The sequence below is a fragment of the Erigeron canadensis genome, chromosome 4 (genome assembly GCF_010389155.1).
Source record: "Erigeron canadensis isolate Cc75 chromosome 4, C_canadensis_v1, whole genome shotgun sequence".
NCBI classification, from domain to species: domain Eukaryota; kingdom Viridiplantae; phylum Streptophyta; class Magnoliopsida; order Asterales; family Asteraceae; genus Erigeron; species Erigeron canadensis.
The window spans coordinates 20,854,888-20,875,327 of record NC_057764.1 but is presented as its reverse complement, the minus strand read 5'-3'; the positions used below and the strand labels follow the sequence as shown (position 1 = coordinate 20,875,327).

The window sequence follows — 20,440 nt, the reverse complement described above, 5'->3', positions numbered from 1 at the left end:
ACTGAATAATACTATCGGCAGCATCACTCTTGTGCTTTAGAAAGAAAACCCATGTATATCTTGAGAATTCATCAACTATGACCAAAGTATATCTCATCCCAGTGAATGAGGGAGTACTTATTGGTCCAAACAGATCCATGTGCAGCAAATCCAAACAACTGTCAATGGTTGAGCATGTCTTTGACTTGAACGTAGCTTTGTGTTGTTTTCCTTTTTCACAAGGACCACACAACTTGTCCTTCTCATATTTGATCACAGGGAGACCAGATACCAACTCTTTCTTGCATAGCGTGTTGATGTCCTTAAAATTCATATGAGACAACCTCTTATGCCACAACCAATTTAACTCATCTTGAGTTTTAGACATGAAACATACTTCTTTTATGACAGTTGCATTTCTCATGTCAAATGAGTACAATGACTCATCTCTGTTAGCAATCAACACTACATTACCTTCCAAATCCAAAACAATTCCTTTATCAGCTCGGAATCTTACTTCATAGCCAGCATCACACAATTGACTCACACTTATCAGATTGTGTTTCAAGCCATTCACATAAGATACCCGTCTGAAAGTAAGAGGACCATTTGAAAAAATACCAAATCCTTCAGTTCTTCCTTGAGAGTCATCTCCAAATGTAACACTAGGACCAACGCTTGTGCTAAAGCTACATAGCAAGGACTTACATCCGGTCATATGCTTGGAACACCCACTGTCCAAGTGCCAGGTATGTGCATCATGATAGCCCTCAGGTGGAGTAGTTTGACTTGTAGATGCCTTGTGAGCTGACTCAGATTGCTGTTGTATTCTGACAAGATCTTCAACTAACTTTCGAGTAGCTTCTTTGGCCATGAAGCACTTAACATCTTTGTACTTCTCATCATCTGAAGAGGTAGCACTTTCAGCCCAATCTTTGGCTATCAAACTCTTCTCATCTTTCTCAATCTTTTTACTCAGCTTAGCCACTTGTGCTTTCAAGGCTTTATATTTGGTCTTGAGCTTTGAGTATTTTTCACTTCTTCCACCTTTGGTTGACACATCTTGGGAAGACTCTTTGAATCTACAATCACCAGCCATATGTCCAGTCTTACCACACTTGTAGCAAGTGACTTTGGACATGTCAAATGGCTTCTTAGTCTTCTCAGCTTGTCCACTCTTTCCCTTTCCCTTGAACTTACCAAAAGATCTTCTTCTTATCCTTTCAGCTAACATAGCCACTTCATTAGCTATCTCCTCACCATCAGATTCATCATAATCAGACTCAGAACAAACAGAGTTAGTATTAGAAGTCACAGGAACAGATTCATTAACACAAGGTATGATCTCATTAGATATTGAGCTAGGATGTTCAGTCATTGATGCAACAAGTGCAGTAGGAGGCTGACTATAAGAATCACCCATAGCAATCAACTTCTCAACTTCTGAACACTCTTGGTTATGAAGTAAACCAAAGAGTCCAGGGAGATCAAGATCTTGGTACACAGAACTTAGTTTTACAGAAGAGATAGTTATTCCACTTTGGTGGTAATGAATCAAGAAATTTGCTTTTCAAAACCTCATTTTTCTTAGTTATACCAACAGCAGCTAGATCATTAACTAAAACATTAAAGCGGGTATGAGTATCAGTCAAGGATTCGTTTCTCAAGGAGAAAAATCTCTGATACCTCCTGGTTAAAGTGGTTATCGTAGATTCCATGGAGGTAGAGCATCCTTCAAACATGACAGTCAAAGTACCCCACATTTTCTTAGCAATAGAACACATTTTAATAGAATGGTAAATGTCTTTGGCCACAGCTTGGACAATGAAATTTATAGCCTTCACATCTAAGTTTGCCTATCTCCTATCCTCATCCCCCCAATTTGCCTTGTCTTTAACAATGGTTTTAATTGTGGCAGGAATGGTTGGTTGACCATCTCTGACCACAGCATCTACCACAAGGGTCTGGGTAGGAATGTAAGGACCATCTGTCAAGATGTCAGGCATATTGTTATCGATGGATTCAAGGAACAAAGACATACGACCTTTCCACCCACTGAAATCATCTTTATCAAACATGGGTGGTCGGGTAGAAGAACTATTATCAACATAAGATGACATTATGCTTTACTATAAAGGAAAATAAGCAAGGATCAAGTCAAGTTAATTCTTAACCCTTGCTCTGATACCACTTATTGTGTCCCAGAAGTGTATCAATATACCAAAGTATAATGAACACAGACAGTTGTAGAGGGGGGTGAATACAACTTTTTCTTTTTCCTTAACTAACTTTTTATAAATGGTTTTAACGACTCAAATAAGCAATGTAATCCTTTATGAATCAATAAAACAACAAAACAGTAAATAAACATTCTTGAACACAGATTGTGGTTTTCAAATGTAATCCTTTATTAAGATAAAATTTGTACAAAGAATTATAGGGTTGTTGCGGAATAAAGATAACCTACAAATATCTAAACAACCCTTTGAAATGACAAACAACAATCAGAAAAGTTCTCGCTTAAAAGAAGCAGCCCAAGCTGACTTCTTACAGACTAAGCTGTGTGTAAGAGCAAAGAAAAATTTAAGTGAAGAATGATTCAAAGGAATGTCCCCCATATACATACAAGGAGTATAGCTTTTATAGACGAAAGTTCCTTCTTCTCTTGGTATCCAATTCAGCCACGTATTCTTTTATTGTTGGACGATCAAGGAATGATCAATCATGCCTTCATCGTATTTGTGGTCCCCCACATACAACTACACATTCTTCATCGTCCAATAAGAGTATGGACACACATATGTATCTAACCACCAACCTGGATCCTAGGATTCTTCCTAGTCACGTCATTTATCCTTATCTTCAATTCAGGTTGTTATCTTCACTTGATTGTCAGACACAGATTGGGCTGTTTGTCAACGCACCAATCTACCTAAGTGTTCCAAGCTGACTGCTAGTTCCAAGTTGCCTTCCACTACCAACTTGGTCCTCTATCTTCAATCCTCTTCTTCGACTTGGATTGAATGCTTTAACAATGTTGATACAGCTTGAATAACACTTGATTCCATAAGATATAACATTAAAAAACATGAAACCTGATCTGGGTCAGTTACAGATCGCAAGTTGTGTCAGCCTAGTCTGACCCAGATCAGATTATAAGAACCAAAAGACTACTAAGTGCTTATAGGTCAGATTTGTCATCAATAAATTTACAATTAACACTGGGACTCAACAGTACTAGTTTAAGATATTTTAACGTGAACAATATTTTACAAATTACAATTGTCATAAGACTTACTACAAATCTTCAAGTATATATTAATGGATTAATATGGATTGTACACACATATTATTAATGGGCCTTGTCAGGGCACTTATATGAAAGAGAAACTGCATTGCCTGGAAACTTTATTCATTCTTTCATTTTTTTATTAATATTTATATATTTTAATTAGCAAAACCATTAGGTAATAGCCTAGTGGCCACCAGCCGCCACTTTTCAGGATAGGTCCTGGGTTCGAGTCTTGTCAAAGGCAAACTTGAGATAATCAGGAGATTATTAAGTGGTTGAGATTCATCTGGACATTAGTCTGGCTGGGGGATTAGTGGGTACCAAATGGTACACGGGATCAGGGGGTTCCCATCCAATTACCCTTTTTTATATATTTTAATTAGCAAGTTAGTTTTGTGAGACAAAAGTTACTATTTCTAAAACCTATCATTCTTAAAGCATTTGGTACAAAAATTTACAAAGATATACTACATTCAATAACTTGCCACGTGCATTTCAAGCTTATCCTTTAGTTTTCTTTAGGTAACTTCTTTTCTTTTTGTCTTTGTTAATAATTCATCTAGATATTCTCATCCATGTCTTTCATGTATGTAAATTCAAATTCCTTTTATTTTCTTCTTGATTTGCTCCCTCTTTCTATCCCTTTTATATATATATATATATATATATATATATATATATATATATATATATATATGTATCTATATCTATTCTTTTTCATTTTATAAACATGAATTTAGGTGAAGTTATGAGGTAGATTGGTTTCAAATCATTCTTTTATGGTCATATGGTGTCTCTCTATTTTGTCTCACCACAATATATTTGAGTTTTGCATACAAAGTGCTCCATGAAATGCACATAGTGAGTGACTATAAACAATTATGTCATCAAGGTTATCTTGGTCAACGTAAGACTTGAGGTGCACTACTATGAGACCTTTCTTCACGCCCAAAGCAGGTAATGGGGGACGAGCTTGTGTATAGCATATAGGTTTAGCACTATGAGAACTTTCTTCATGTCCAAAGTGAGTAATTGTTATCATTGAGTTTTACACACAAGGTGTTCGACGAAATGCACATGTAGTTACCACTTTATATCGTTTATAAAATTCATTTATGTAACATCCGTGATTTTGACTTGTTTGACCAATTATGTAAAATGACTAACGACTTTAATAAATGATACAATTAAGTACATTTCATGATTTAATGATTAGATTGAAGCTTGACAGGCCGATTGACCAACTTAATTGACGATACGATACATGTTGGTGCTTATTTTTACTAGTGATTAAGATGGGTGATCCATGGGTCAACCAATAACCCATGACCCATACCTAACCTTGTCCCTCTAACTCTTCCACCCAATCCCCACCCATCCACTCATTTCCCCATATATTTCTCCCTCTAAAATCTCCGAGAACACACACTTATCTCTCTCTCTAGATTTCTATCACACTTATTGGAATTTAAGCAAGATTTAGACTAGAATAATGATCATCATCATCTCCTTATCATCATATCTTAAAATTGAAAGTCAAAGTGCAAGAAAACTCCATATATAGCTAAATTTCAGATTTCACAACTTAGAAGGGGTTTTGGTAAGTTATATTTCACTCAAAATCATCATTTTATGTTTATTATCATGTTTCTATTCAACCCCAAGTGTTCATGAGTCAATTTGCAAGTCAAAAACGAAGTGGGTCAAAATTAGGGTTACAAAATGGGTAATTTAGGTCAAATTCAAATTTAAGATAAAAATGGTTGTTTTGAATCAAGTTTTGAAGTGGGTTATGTCTTAATATGTTCACACAAGCTGCATAACAAGTCCAATCTTTCCAATATTTGATTTTAGGTCAATTAGGGTTTTGCCAAAAGTCAAAATGGGTCAAGAACTAATTGAACACGAAATCAGTGCTATAGAAAGAAATTGTGATGTGGGTTATGTTCACTTATGTTCCAAAATGACTTTGAAATAAGCTCCTAGTCGAATTTGAGGTCAAAAGAGGTTTGGGTTGAATTTGGGTGTGTTTGGTTACAAGGTTTCAGCTAGTCGAAAAGTGTGCAGGCCTGTTTTGAAAACGCCGTAACTCGTTCGTTAGAGATCTTCAAGGGTCAAGCCTTATATTTCTGGAAAGTTCTTTAAGTCTCCTACATTTGTTAAGCGTTAAGTTTTGTCTCAATAGGTCGTCCTATATGCCAAAAGTAGTCTACAAAACTGATGGTAATCAAGAAAAACTTAAAGTAGTCTACAAAGAGACTAGTAATCTACAAAATCTGAAAGTAGTCTACAAAGAGACTAGTAGTCTACAAAATTTGAAATAGTCTACAAATGAGTCAAGTAGTCTACAAAAGATATCGTTTGAGCTTGTTGACCTCCCATAGTCCTTGAGTTGAGCCATACCTTCTTGTACATATTCTTTCGGGTACATAGTTGGAAGTTGTTCAAGGGTTGGAAGTTGTAACATCCTTGAGTTGTCTACAAAAGATATCGTTTGAGCTTGTTGACCTCCCATAGTCCTTGAGTTGAGCCATACCTTCTTGTACATATTCTTTCGGGTACATAGTTGTTGTCTTGTACGAGACTCCATAGTTGTTCAAGGGTTGGAAGTTGTAACATCCTAAAACTTTTTGACGTTGACCGTTAACTTACCGTTAGCGACCGTTCCCTCACACAACTACCTCCAATCATAACAAGCAATTTTTTAAAATCAGATTAAATGTTGAATTGTTTTTTTTCGGTTCATTGGTCGAGCCAATTGAATTTGACTGTTTTTGGTGGACCCTGCTAGACACATATATGAAACAGAAAGTGCATACACTTTTTTATTTCTTGTCTTTTCATTATTATTTATTTAACTTTTAGAGTCTCATTATTCTATTTACATTTAATTTACATTTCATAATAATGTATGATTTATTTTGTTAAAAGTTTTAGACCTCCACATTTTAACTACTAAATTCTCTACCAACAAAATTTTATATTCTATGATTTATGGTATTGATATTTTAGTCTTACTTATTTTCATCATTAAAGTTTTATATTTTTCATTGAAAATTTAAACCTTTTATTTCGTCGGATAGTTAATATTTAAAATTTACGATACATTTTTTAATGTATTTTTTTGAACTAGTGATAACAACTGACATGTTAAAGTTCTTAATCAGTGTTCAAGTCTATGTCCGGTTGTTATCCCAACCAATGACCGAGTATAGCGCTAGTTATCTACAATACGCTGCATATATGTATTACTTATATAAAACTTGATTTCATTTTAAATAATATTTTTATATTATATTACATAAATATCATTTCTTTTATAAAAAAAAAGATAAAACAAATATGTCAATGAATCGATATCAGTAGGTGACGTCATTAATGACAATCTCAACCCTCACCTAACAAATATGAGTAGTACATCTTTAATGGCTAATCTTACAATTTTAATCATACAACCAACCAATCCAAATGCTAATTAATATGAGTAGGTAACGTCTTTAATAACCAAACTTAATTTCAATCCACACCCAACTACCTCAAATCATAACAAACATTTTTTTTCCAATTAGATTTGAATTGTGATTTTTTCCTGGTCGAGCAAATTGAAATTTACTATTTTTGTTATACACTGCATAATATGTATCACTTATATAAAACTTGATTTTATTGTAATTAATATTGTTATATTATATTATATTATTTTATTTTAATTTATATATAGTTTTTTTTGTTAAAAAGACAGACAAAAATATAGATTAATCAATATCAATAGGTGACGTTATTAATGACTACCTCAACACCTAACAAATATGAGTAAGGTGTCTTTAATGACCAACCTTACAATTTTAAACATCTAACTAACCATCCCAATCCTAATAAATATGAGTACGATACGTCTTTAATAACCAAACTTAACTTCAAACCTCACCAAACTACCTTAAATCATAACAAACAATTTTTTTAAATCAGATTTGAATTGTGTTTTTTTTTTCCATTCATTAGTCAGGCCAATTGAAATTGACTATTTTTGGTGGGCCATGTTAGACAAATATGAAACAGAAATCACATTCACTTTTTTCATTTGGTTTGCCATTTCATTATTTTGATTTAACTTCCAAGGCCTCCTATTCCATTTTGATTTAATATAAATTTTTAATACATTTTTTTTGAATGACATTCTATTCTACTTCAACTCCTAAATTACACGTATGTTTGGAAATCAGGACTCTTGAAAAACCTCTATTAATCCACTCTCACAAATGTGAGAAATGAGATTCGAACCCAGATGGATCCTCCCAAGGTCAAAAACCTTACCAATGAGTCACCAACCCCATTGGCATTCATAATACAATTTTGATTTATGATGTTATAGGTTTTAGGCCTTCCTATTTTAACTACTATGTTTTTTACCACCAAAATCTTATATTTTATTATATATGGTATATTAAAATGTTAGTCTTACTCATTTCACCATTAAAGTTTTTATTTTTCATCAAAACTTTCAATTTTGTATTTCGTTATCAAGGTTTTATATTTTAAAATCTATACATTTTCTAACAATATAATTTTTTTGAACAAGTGATAACAATCAACATGTTAAAGTTCTTAACTAGTATTCAAGTTTATGCCATGTTGTTATCCTGATTAATGACCGGGTATAACGCTAACTTTCAATAAAATAATCTGCCTTTTGTGGACGAATTTCTTTTTATTTTACAAAAAGACAATAAGCTAATAAACCCATGTGTAAAAATTTCATAACACTAATCCTTATACGATTATCAATTGATCTATGGCATTGGTGAAGAATAACTTCTAAACATCACATATCATAATATACTGTGCTAAAAGAGCTAAAAAAAAGGTGTTTGAAACTATGTTTTTAAATAATTATGGATTATGCGTTTGCAAAACACAAATAATATTAAAAAAATGTTCAGATGAAAAAGTGTTATCCGATAAGAAAACGCACTCTTTGAAAACCATGTACATGCATGCTTTTTTCAAAACGCAATACGCAAAATCTATTTTAAAAACGTAAAATCTGTTTTGAAAATGCAACACCAACTATACTCGGTTAAGTGATGTTTATCCTTATATAATATAAAAGTTGAGTTATGAAACAACTCTAAAACTTAAATTATCTCTCTTCATAATTGTTGATATAGCTCTAATTGCATAGTTTACAAATGTATATAGCATGAGTATTAAATTCTTCATTTGTTATGTGGTTTATTAGTGATATGTGCATTATTTGAAGCATATGAATTGATTATATTGATGATGATTAGGAAGTTGAAAGGGTGGAATGTGAAAGAGATATTGGAAGAGTAGTAATTGATTATATTGATGATGATTAAGTAGTTGAAAGAGTGGAAGGTGAAAGAGACTAAGTGATATATATGTGTATGTAAATAAACGTGAGGTTTGAGATAAATAGATAGATGTTTAATGAGACTTTATTGAGTTTGGGGTTATAGAATTTGTTTGGTTCTTGATGAGGGTCTATATATATGAGGAATTCATCATTTATTTTCCACTTTGCATTTTTTAATCCCGAAAGTATTTAGTTTTCGTAAGTCTCTCTAAAGCCAAAAAATATTTGTTAAAATTAGAAAAAGTAATGATATTGCTGCAAAACAAGCTTAGTGCAAATGTGCCTTGCACGTGATTAGTCAATTTATACTCAAAAGCATGATTTTTCCTCCGAATAAAACACATTAAACCAATTTCAATTATTTTCCGAAATGTTACATGGGACTTCAGTTCCTTCACGAATCAAATTGAAATCAAAAATTAAATTTGAAAAAAAAAAATCATAAATTTAAAATTTTATTTTAATAAAATTTGAATGTTAAAAAGAAAATTGAAATCAAAAACTCAAAATACACTTAAACCAATTTCTCCCTCCACGCATTACTTATTTCTCTTTTTTTATTTTAATTTCTTTACTTTTACTTTGATCTAGATAACAAATAGAGGGGTAACCCATCAGAGATGAACAACAATCTTTATGATACTTTTGTGTGGCTATTGGAGCTCCGCATGTGAGATTGAGAGAAACACATCTCTTTAAAGGGTGCTATCCCTACGAAACAAATAAGTCATCAAACCCTCAAACACTTACCATACTTTTTGAGTCGCTCTCTTTTTCCACTTCCTGATTTCTCCAATTTTTTTGTTTCTTTAATCAAATATAAAAGTTCATTTACCTCTTGTACCACATCACACCATAAACAAACCCTTACTAAAACACACAAAGCATTAATACACAAATCTTAGGCATGAACAAGGCGACAGATCTAATCACACATTGTTTCAATAGATCTGTAGCGGCGAGGTTTAAGAGTTGTCACTATGCCGTTTGTTTCTCCTGGAGTTCGTACCAGACTTCAATTAGTGTGGATTAGAGTACCTTCATAAATTTGAACAAGGTAATTCAATATCTATTTTTTTTTCTCTATAATATATAATGCTATGTTGTCAATTTAAAATTTTACTCCATAAATATAGGTATGTGTATATGTTCGGTGGTTATGGTGAGTTGGAGGGATGAATGTTAAAGGAAGTAGACGATGAGGGTATCAAAATTTGGTCAAACTTAAAAGTATGTGGTTGTGGTTTTTGTTAATGCTATGCTAAAATTACTTGTTCATATTTATATAAATAATAATGATATGTTGTCAATTTTGTTAAAAACTTCATATATATATATATATATATAGCGGTGGGTTATTTTGAGTCCAGCTTAATTTGAGTACAAAAAGGGTCCATGTAACTTACACATGTGTAAGTCGTGGTGGCAGTGGTTGCCATCGTCGGAGGATCATGGTGGTGGTCGGAGATGATGGTGGTGGTGGGAGGAGGTGGTTGGGATTTGAGAAAAGAGAAGAAAATCAATGGACCTTTTGGACTCAAAATAACTTTTCCATATATATATATGAGAAAAGTGAATATGGGACTGTTATGTACCCAACTTGGGTGAAAAACACCTCACATACCAATATATTAATATTTTGAATAAATGTTTGGCCTCCCATGATTTTTATAGTTTAAAAAAAGGAAGTGAGGCGTTTTTCACCCAACTTAGGTGCCTAACAACCTCATATTCCCTTCCATATATATATATATATATATATATTGGAGAGAGATCAAATAAGAAGGTGTCTTAAGGAGAGAAGAGAGAGAAGGTCTTATGAACCAATCAGAACGTGACATGTGGATTTAAAAAAAAAACGCGGTGGCATTTTTGTAAATAAATCAAACTTTTGTCAGTCTGGTTCTGGATCAGCCTGGGTCTGGGTCAGCTTGCGTTATGATCAGCTTGGTTTGTCAGCTTTGGTTGGGTAAACTTGGTCAGCTTGGTTGGTCAGTTTGGATTCTAGTTCAGCTTGGGTTCTGATCAGCTTGGGTTCTGATCAGCTTGGTTAGTCAGCTTGGTCAGCTTGGTTGGGTCAGATTGGTCAGCCTGGGTTATGGGTCAGCTTGGTCAGCCTGGAATCTGGGTCAGCTTGGGATCTACATTTGTGTAGATTATGTGTAGTTTTGTGTCAAGCTGACCCAACCCAAGCTAACCAAGCTGACCCAACCTGACCCAGACCCCAAGCTGACCCAACCCAACCCTAAGCTGATCCAAAACCCATTATCTAAATTTGTGTAGATTGTGTCAAGCTGACCTAACCCAAGCTGACCCAACCCAACCACAAGCTGACCCAACCTGACCCAAAACCCATAATCTACATTTGTGTAGATTGTGTCAACCTGACCCAACCCAAGCTAACTAAGCTGACCCAACCTGACACAGACCCCAAGCTGACCCAACCCAACCCCAACCTCAACCTGACCCAATCACAAGCTAACCAAACCTGACCCCAACCTGACCCAGTCAGACCCTGACCCCAATCTGACCAAACTGATCATGCTGACCAACCAAGCTAATCAGAACCCAAGCTGACCCAAACCTGACCCAACCCAGAACCCAAGCTGACCCAAAACCCATAATCTACATTTGTGTAGATTATGTGTTAATTGTTTCAAGCTAACCCAACCTGTACAGACCCCAACCTGACCTAGACCCAAACTGACCAAACTGATTATGCTGACCAACCAAGCTGACCCAGACCCAAGCTGATCAGAACCCAGGCTGACCAAGCTGATCAGAACCCAAGCTGACCCAGACCCAAGCTGATAGGAACCCAGACTGATCACTTCAGAAAAGTTTGATTTATTTACCAAAATGCCACCGCGCATTTTTTTCATTTTGACACATGTCGCGTTCTGATTGGTTCTTAGGACCTTCTCTGCCTTCTCTCTTTAAGACACCTTCTTCCAGGATCTCTACCCAATATATATATATATATATAGGGTAAGGATCCTAAAAGAAGGGGTGTTATGGAGAGAAGGGAGAGAAGGTCCTATTGACCAATCAGAACGCGACATGTGTCTAAATTAAAAAAAAAGCGCGGTGGCAAATTCGTAAATAATTTAAAGTTTTGTGAAGCTTGGTCAGCTTCAACTCTCAGTGGGTTGGTTCAACTTGGGTTAGGTCAGCCTGAGTTGGATGAGCTTAGTTTGGGTTAGCTTGATCAGGTTGGGTCAGCTTATGGTCTGGGTGAGTTTGGGTCAGCTTGGGGTCTGGTGAGGTTAGGTCAGCTTGGGGTTGGGTCTGGGTCAGTTTGGGTCAGCTTGGGGTCAGGTCAGGTTAGCTTGGGTCAGCTTGGGGTTGGGTCAGTTTGGGGTCTGGGTCAGGGTTGGGTCAGCTTGACACACAATCTACACAAATGTAGATTATGGGATTTGGTTCAGCTTGGGTTCTGGGTTGGGTCAGCTTGGGTTCTGGGTTGGATCAGCTTGGGTCAGGTTGGGTTAGCTTGGGTTCTAGGTCAGCTTGGGGTTGGGTTAGCTTAACACAATTTACACATAATCTACACAAATGTAGATTATGGGTTTTTGGTCAGCTTAGGTTCTGGGTTGGGTCAGCTTGGGTCAGCTTGGGATATGGTCAGGTTGGGTCAGCTTGGGTTGGGTTAGCTTGGCACAATTTACACATAATCTACACAAATGTAGATTATGGGTTTTGGGTCAGCTTCGGGTTTGTATCAGGTTGCATCAGCTTGGGTTCTCGGTCAGTTTGGGTCAGGTTGGGCCAGCTTGGGGTTGGGTAGATTGTGTGTCAAGCTGACCCAAAACCCATAATCTACATTTGTGTAGATTGTGTGTCAAGCTGACCTAACCCTGACCCAGACCCCAAACTAACCCAACCCCAAGCTGACCCAAGTTGGCCTAACCTGACCTGACCCCAAGCTGACCCAGACCCAACACCAAGCTGACCCAAGCTGACCTAACCTCACCAGACCCAACCCCAAGCTGACTCAACCTGACCCAATCAGACCCTGACCCCAATCTGACCAAACTGTTCATGCTGACCAACCAAGCTAATCAGAACTCAAGCTAACCCAAACCTGACCCAACCCAAAACCCAAGCTGACCCATAATCTACACAAATGTAGATTATGTGTAAATTGTGTCAAGCTGACCCAACCTGTACAGACCCCAACCTAACACAACCTGACCTAGACCCAAGCTGACTAAACTGATTATGCTGACCAACCAAGCTGATCAGAACCCAAGCTGACCCAGACCTAAGCTGATCGGAACCCAGGCTGATCACTTTAGAAAAGTTTGATTTATTTACCAAAATGCCACCGCGCATTTTTTTCATTTTGACACATGTCGTGTTCTGATTGGTTCTTAGGACCTTCTCTCCTTAAGACACCTTCTTCGAGGATCTCTACCATATATATATATATATATATATATATATATATCTAGGGTGAGGATCCTGGAAGAAGGGGTGTTATGGAGAGAAGGGAGAGAAGGTCCTATTGACCAATCAGAACGCGACATGTGTCTAAATTAAAAAAATAGCGCGGTGGCAAATTCGTAAATAATCTAAAGTTTTGTGAAGCTTGGTCAGCTTCAACTCTCAGTGGGTTGGGTCAGCTTGGGTTGGGTCAGCCTGAGTTGGATTAGCTTAGTTTGGGTTAGCTTGATCAGGTTGGGTCAGCTTATGGTCTGGGTGAGTTTGGGTCAGCTTGGGGTTTGGTGAGGTTAGGTCAACTTGGGGTAGGGTCTGGGTCAGTTTGGGTCAGCTTGGGGTCAGGTCAGGTTAGGTCACTTGGGTCAGCTTGGGGTTGGGTCAGTTTGGGGTCAGGGTTGGGTCAGCTTGACACACAATCTACACAAATGTAGATTATGGGTTTTGGGTCAGCTTGGTTTCTGGCTTGGGTCAGCTTGGGTTCTGGGTTGGATCAGCTTGAGTCAGGTTGGGTTAGCTTGGGTTCTAGGTCACCTTGGGTGGTCAGCTTGGGGTTGGGTTAGCTTCACACAATTTACACATAATCTACACAAATGTAGATTAATTTACACAAATGTAGATTATGGGTTTTGGGTCAGCTTAGGTTCTGGGTTAGGTCAGCTTGGGTCAACTTGGGGTCTGGTCAGGTTGGGTCAGCTTGGGGTTGGGTTAGCTTAGCACAATTTACACATAATCTACACAAATGTAGATTATGGGTTTTGGGTCAGCTTCGGGTCTGTGTCAGGTTGCATCAGCTTGGGTTCTGGGTCAGGTTGGGTCAACTTGGGGTTGGGTAGATTGTGTGTCAAGCTGACCCAAAACCCATAATCTACATTTGTGTAGATTGTGTCAAGCTGACCTAACCCTGACCTAGACCCCAAACTGACCCAAGCTGACCTAACCTGACCTGACCCCAAACTGACCCTGACCCAGACCCAACCCCAAGCTGACCTAACCTCACCAGACCCAACCCCAAGCTGACCCAATCTGACCCAATCAGACTCTGACCCCAATATGACCAAACTGATCATGCTGACCAACCAAGCTAATCAGAACCCAAGCTGACCCAAACCTGACCCAACCCAGAACCCAAGCTGACCCAAAACCCATAATCTACACAAATGTAGATTATGTGTAAATTGTGTCAAGCTGACCCAACCTGTACAGACCCTAACCTGACACAACCTGACCTAGACCCAAGCTGACCAAACTGATTATGCTGACCAACCAAGCTCACCCAGACCCAAGCTGATCGGACCCAGGCTGATCACTTCAGAAAAGTTTGATTTATTTACCAAAATGCCACCGCGCATTTTTTTCATTTTGACACATGTCGCGTTCTGATTGGTTGTTAGGACCTTCTCTCCTTAAGACACCTTCCAGGATCTCTACCTTATATATATATATATATATATATAGGGTGAGGATCCTGGAAGAAGGGGTGTTAAGGAGAGAAGGGAGAGAAGATCCTATTGACCAATCAAAACGCGACATGTTTCTAAATTAAAAAAAAAAGTGCGGTGGCAAATTCGTAAATAATTTAAAGTTTTGTGAAGCTTGGTCAGCTTCAACTCTCAGTGGGTTGGGTCAGCTTGGGTTGGGTCAGCCTGAGTTGGATCAACTTAGTTTGAGTTAGCTTGATCAGGTTGGGTCAGCTTATGGTCTGGGTCAGCTTGGGGTCTAGTGAGGTTAGGTCAGCTTGGGTCAACTTGGGGTTGGGTTGGGTCAGCATGAGTTCTGGGTTGGGTCAGGTTGGGTTAGCTTGGGGTCTGGTCAGGTTAGGTCAGCTTGGGGTTGGGTTAGCTTGACACAATTTACACATAATCTACACAAATGTAGATTAATCTACACAAATGTAGATTATGGGTTTTGGGTCAGCTTGGGGTCTGGTCAGGTTGGGTCAGCTTGGGGTTGGGTTAGCTTGACATAATTTACATATAATCTACACAAATGTAGATTATGGGTTTTGGGTTAGCTTGGGTCACGTTGGGTCAGCTTTCGGGTCTGTCTCAGGTTGAATCAGCTTGGGTTCTGGGTCAGGTTGGGTTGGGTTGGGTTGGGTCAGCTTGGGGTTGGGTTGGGTTAGCTTGAGGTTGACCAAGCTGACCACCCAAGCTGACCCAGAACCCAAGCTGACCCAGAACCCAGGCTGACCAAAAGTTTGATTTATTTACAAAAATGCCACCGGGCAATTTTTTTTATAAATGATGTGTCACACTCTGATTGGTTAATATAACCTTCTCTCCCTTCTCTCCTTAACACACCTTCTTATTTGATCTCTCTCATATATATATATATATATATATTTTGCATTTGCCTTGTTAGAATCAAGTCATTTTTTCGTGTTGATTTTACTGTAATATGTTCAAAATCTTGACTATTGAGCTTGAATTTTTGGTTTTTATTTACTTGTGTAAATGGCAAAAATACTTGTATATGTTTTTTTTTATATTTTTTTATTCTTTTGCATTAAATGAGTCGAATCGTTTTTTATTTTTCGTGTTGATTATATTTTATTATGTTTAGAATCCTAAGCCTAGATTATTGCAGTCAACCACAAACTTGTACTTTAAATCAATTTCGCTATGGTGACATTGATTTTTTTGTGAGATGTTAGGGTTTTGTTTTGTATTGCACTTGAATTTTGGATTTTGTTGATTTGGTAGTATAAATAGTGGGAGTATTCGTGAGTTTTGGATTGTTGCTTCCGGTCAATTGTTAAGATCATAAAGTTACATATGATATTTGGAAACGGAATTACGCCCCTTGGCTGTTTTGGTGAATATCAGATTTGTATTATGAGTTTTTCTTTAAAAGGTTATATAGGTGAATGTTTTATGGTTGGTGTGGTATGTGCTGAATTTCTAAGCAAGAAATGTTGTGCATTCACTTGGAAAATGTAGAATCGATGGCAACTAAGCTTTGTACAAAAGGGGCTGGAGTAGAGAGAGCTAGGTCGTGACGTCATAGATGTGAAAGTGCGTTATGCTCATATCTTGAACATTACTTGCTGCCACATAGCAATCAGCTTGTTTTGCTGATTAAGGATGGGTGCAAGATAAAGTTTAATGGTTTTTCTAATCAGGTTTGTTTTATTTTTGTTGCCTTGTGTTTATGATATGACAACTAGGCTGAATTAGGGATGAGCAAAAAAACCGTTGATCAGCGCCCGACCTAGAACCGGCCCGAAGCCCTAACGGGCCGGGTCAAGCTTTTGGTGTTTTCGCGGGTCACGGGTTAGACGGGTCGGGTGAAGGCAAAAACCGAAAAAGTGTGAAGGAAAGCCGTGACCTGCCCATGACCCGACTCAACCCGAACCTTCACGGGTCACGTTTTCATGCTCTCACGGGTCGGGCCGGGTTTTCGCGGGTCAGGCCGGGTTTCGACCCGTGCTCATCCCTAGGCTGAATTACATGTGCTTATTTTGTTCATATGATTCATCTTTTTAAAGGGTATATATTTATATCATGAACATATATTGATGTTATAAGAATCTATAATATTGTAGAGTTTTGCCAGTTTTCGTGAGTTGTCATTATCTATGTGGAAACTTGTGATATATTGTAAGATTTAGTTTATGCTGACAACGGAGCGGAAACATTTGAGGTCTTAAAAAATTTCACTTATGTGATCAATATACCTTTAGGTGGCCCTTTATTACAAGTAATTCAATAAGTAATGATATATTTTAAATTGAACTATTGCTACAAAATTTCTGTTGGCCCAGGGGCGCAAACATGGCTTCTTGTTCAATCTAATTTGCATTATCCGATGCATATTCAATAATACACTCAGAACTCACACACACAGAATGACAAAATAATGTATATAATTGAAATTTTATTGCAATTGTGATGAATTAATGATAATACAGAGTCACAGACGGTGTTTTTCTTTTACCCTTATCAACACTTCTAACAGCCACAACTTGTATGTCAATTCCCCCTCTTTTTTTTTTTTTTAACTCTGCTTGTAAAATGTTGCCAGCCTGAACAGTTTTTTTAAAAATGTTTGTAAGATAGCACGAATAAATAATGAAGATGTCCGAATCAGAGGTGAGCAACCTGTTGTCACTTATAAGAGCACTCAAACACTACCTTTATGGTACAATCTCTGTTTCCTCATCCAAGCAGTTTGTTTTCATTGATTTTTTAACATATGTGATACAGTTTGATTCTTATTGCAGTGGCAGTTTTACTCTTGAACTCTATCTTTCATTTTTGCGGATTTATTGCTCGGTTGGTATTTTCAAAATCCAATACAGCAAGATAGCCCGTGTTTTTGTTTTACTTAAGGTGATTTGATCTCCCGTCACACTTTTTCTACATGGCTAATGGAAATCACATGTTAAAAGATGTCTTAAATCGTTTTTTTCTTATGCAGTCCAAGATTCATACCTTTGTTGTTATTACCTTTCATCCTTTTACCAAAAATGGGAAAACCGTGCAGTCACATATTGTGATAAAGGTATAATATGTGCAGTGCTTTTCATTTTAGTGTTTTAACAAACTTGATCCTGCATAGAACTTACTTTTGATACGATAATATTTTTGTTGGTGCAGTTTTATTCTGGTGATATAGTGAAAAGTACATTGGTGATGAATCGGGACTTGTATGCTACCAAATACAAAGACAAGTTAGAACTGGGATATAAGGTAATGATGCTAACAGCTCCTATACTTTTGGGTATGGTTGTAGATAAAAATTTATTAATAACGATCACAAATGTAGAAGTAATTCTGCTAGTTTTCACATCATATATCTGAAAGGTTTGTATCTAGTTAGTTTGTCTCAAAGAAAATGCTAGACTTCCAAATTTTTTGGAAATACTGTATTCAAAATGATGCAGACCAAATCGAAAGTGATTTCATAGAGGATATTATTTCAAGTAAGTTCATTTATTATGCATAACATATGTATTAGTAATACTCTTTTGGATTCTTCTTCTATGTTGATGTATAATCTGTTTGATATATACAATAGCTGTTTATACTTCATAGCATTAACATATAGGGTTAAATACATGGGAATGTAATAAACTATACACAAATGTGTATGTTGTGTAATAAACTACTCGAATGTTTATTGTATACACTGAACTTTCAAATCCTGGTTATTGGATGTATCTGGGTATATGTGCCAACCATATAAGCTGCCACTTGTAAGTTTTTGATTGGTCGAATACATCCAATTACCGAGATTTGAGCGTTCATTGCATACAATAAACATCCGAGTAGTTCATTACATAACATAAACATTTATGTATAGTTCATTACATTTCTAAGTACTTATCCCTAACATATAATCAATTCTGTATTGTTTTGCAGTTTCTGGGTATCCATTGAGTGCAGCATACTACATCTCGAGGATTACAAATGCTTTGGACCGCAAACATAAGATTCTATGAGCGAAGAATTTTAGGGACAGTTTGGTTCGCAGAATGTTTTTGAAGAGATTGGAATTTGACAAAGGAACCGGAATTTGAAAGAATTGAAATCTGAAAGTTTTTAAAATTTGGCTTGTGTTTGGTTAACAGAATTCAATGAAATTCAGTTAAAAGAATTTGATATACATTATGTCAAATGACAAAATTAACCTTTAATATTAATTTTTTAAAATAATTTATTTCTCATTTTTTAATAAATACATATAAAATGTATAATACTAGTAATAATAATAATCATAATAAATATCATAAATATATTATAGTAACATACGAATTGATATACATTAGCACAATAAATTTATCATCGTACGTCTTCCTCCAAAAGAAAGTCGACCACCCATCACTTCCCCCTAATTTCTGCACATGAATGACAACAGCAGCAGTGGCTACCTCAATAATAATATAACATAGATCTATAACAAATATAAAGATATAATAAATACTAACAATCATAATATACACAGAGATCTATAATAATAAAGCTTGAATAAGTGGGTTTTTATAAATTTGTGGGTTTGGTGTTTATGTGAGTTATCTAAAAAGAAAGACGATTATGAGATGAAGATTGTATGATATAGATGTGTAGAAAAAGATGTATGTAAATGGAGATGACAATAATTGGAGGAAGAAGATGAAATTTGATTAATTTAAAAAGGGTACAAATTGTCTGGATTGAAAGGGCTGACCTTTTGGTCAAACATATGAATTCCATTAGATTTCTAATCTTTCTATCACTTTATTAAAGGAATCTTGAATTTTGTTTGAAGGAATTTAGACAATTCCAATTCCATTATTTTTTCAACCAAACATATTTAGGAATAGAATTCAACATTCTAATTCCTTTGGATTCCTATGAATTACATGAACCAAACACCCTTTTCCAACTTACATATCTTTATTATTTGAAGATTTATCCTCAATTTTTTAATCCCATCCAATCAGCCAATTCATGAAAAAGGAATTTTGATCAAGTGATTTATACATAAATTAGTTGCCAGCTTTCTTACATTTCTTTTGTTGAGTAGTAGCCAATGGCATCTTTAACCTTTTCTAAATAAATTATTCAAGTCCCATTGCATATGGTCATATGGAATCAAAACCTCTGTATTAGCACTTTTAATGCTTTAGTCCTTTTGTGAAACAACTTCCTTACACTTCAAAAAAATTAACCCAACCACCACGTTTATTAAGACATTAACGCTGCCTATCGGGCGACCCCAAGCTTCCTAGTTAATACTATATATACTAGTCAAATTAGCAGCTTCTTTTCTTTCGTGATTCACAAACACTTCTTTTCATCTATCCAAACCCCCTCTTATTTTCCATTTACTTACACATGTTCAGTAGTAGCATTTTCTTCTATCTCTTCTTCTATTTTTATTCAAAACCTAGTCAAGTTCCCTTCACTAAAATCTCCAAACCTCACAAGGTGTTATAAAACAAGTCAACCACCACAAGGTGATAAATGGCATGTTCATAGTGTAAGTTAGTCAAAATAGGATTTGTGGCAGTTACAAAAAAATCTACATCATTGTGGACACATGTAAAGAAATTGTATGATGATTCTAGAATAGAAACACTTGAAAAGGTTTCTAGTAACAGGAATGACCAATGTGGAGTTAGCGCATTTAGTAGAGGCTTTGGCCCTTGGGAAGAAGACCGGAGATCAAATCCTGACGAAATAGGAGGGATGTTGAATTAATGAAAAGTCGTTGTAAATGAAGTAACGAAAGTGTCTAAAAGTGGGTTGGTGCATACAAGAAAGCGGAAATGTCATTACACTATGTCACTGGAATTATGATTCTTTCTAAAACCTCTATGAGAATATATTGATTGCCAACGCATTGCAATGAGCATACCAAAACAA

The 20,440-nt window shown here is 36.2% G+C and overlaps 1 protein-coding gene across 4 annotated transcripts; it reads left to right on the top strand.

Annotated features, from left to right (window-relative positions):
• The first annotated feature begins 9,397 nt into the window (after positions 1-9,397).
• On the top strand, positions 9,398-18,748 carry LOC122596709 (FACT complex subunit SSRP1-like). Of its 4 annotated transcripts, XM_043769331.1 has the most exons (8): positions 9,398-9,705; positions 9,785-9,878; positions 16,031-16,212; positions 17,115-17,231; positions 17,314-17,422; positions 17,511-17,594; positions 17,690-17,782; positions 18,455-18,748. In XM_043769331.1, the coding sequence occupies exons 3-8, from the start codon at positions 16,196-16,198 to the stop codon at positions 18,470-18,472; spliced, it is 438 nt and encodes a 145-aa protein (XP_043625266.1). In that variant the 5' UTR covers positions 9,398-9,705; positions 9,785-9,878; positions 16,031-16,195; the 3' UTR covers positions 18,473-18,748. The 4 variants fall into 4 exon arrangements, 2 of the variants coding, with proteins under 2 accessions (XP_043625266.1, XP_043625265.1); XR_006323367.1 differs by lacking the exon at positions 9,785-9,878 and having other exon boundaries at positions 17,146-17,231; XM_043769330.1 differs by lacking the exon at positions 9,785-9,878.
• The last annotated feature ends 1,692 nt before the right edge of the window (positions 18,749-20,440 follow it).

Bases quoted from the DNA above. Each gene is read 5' to 3' on its own strand.
- LOC122596709 (XM_043769330.1), top strand. The intron at 17,232-17,313 runs GTACAATCTCTG...TTCTTATTGCAG, and splicing joins ACTCAAACACTACCTTTATG to TGGCAGTTTTACTCTTGAAC. The intron at 17,423-17,510 runs GTGATTTGATCT...TTTCTTATGCAG, and splicing joins GTGTTTTTGTTTTACTTAAG to TCCAAGATTCATACCTTTGT.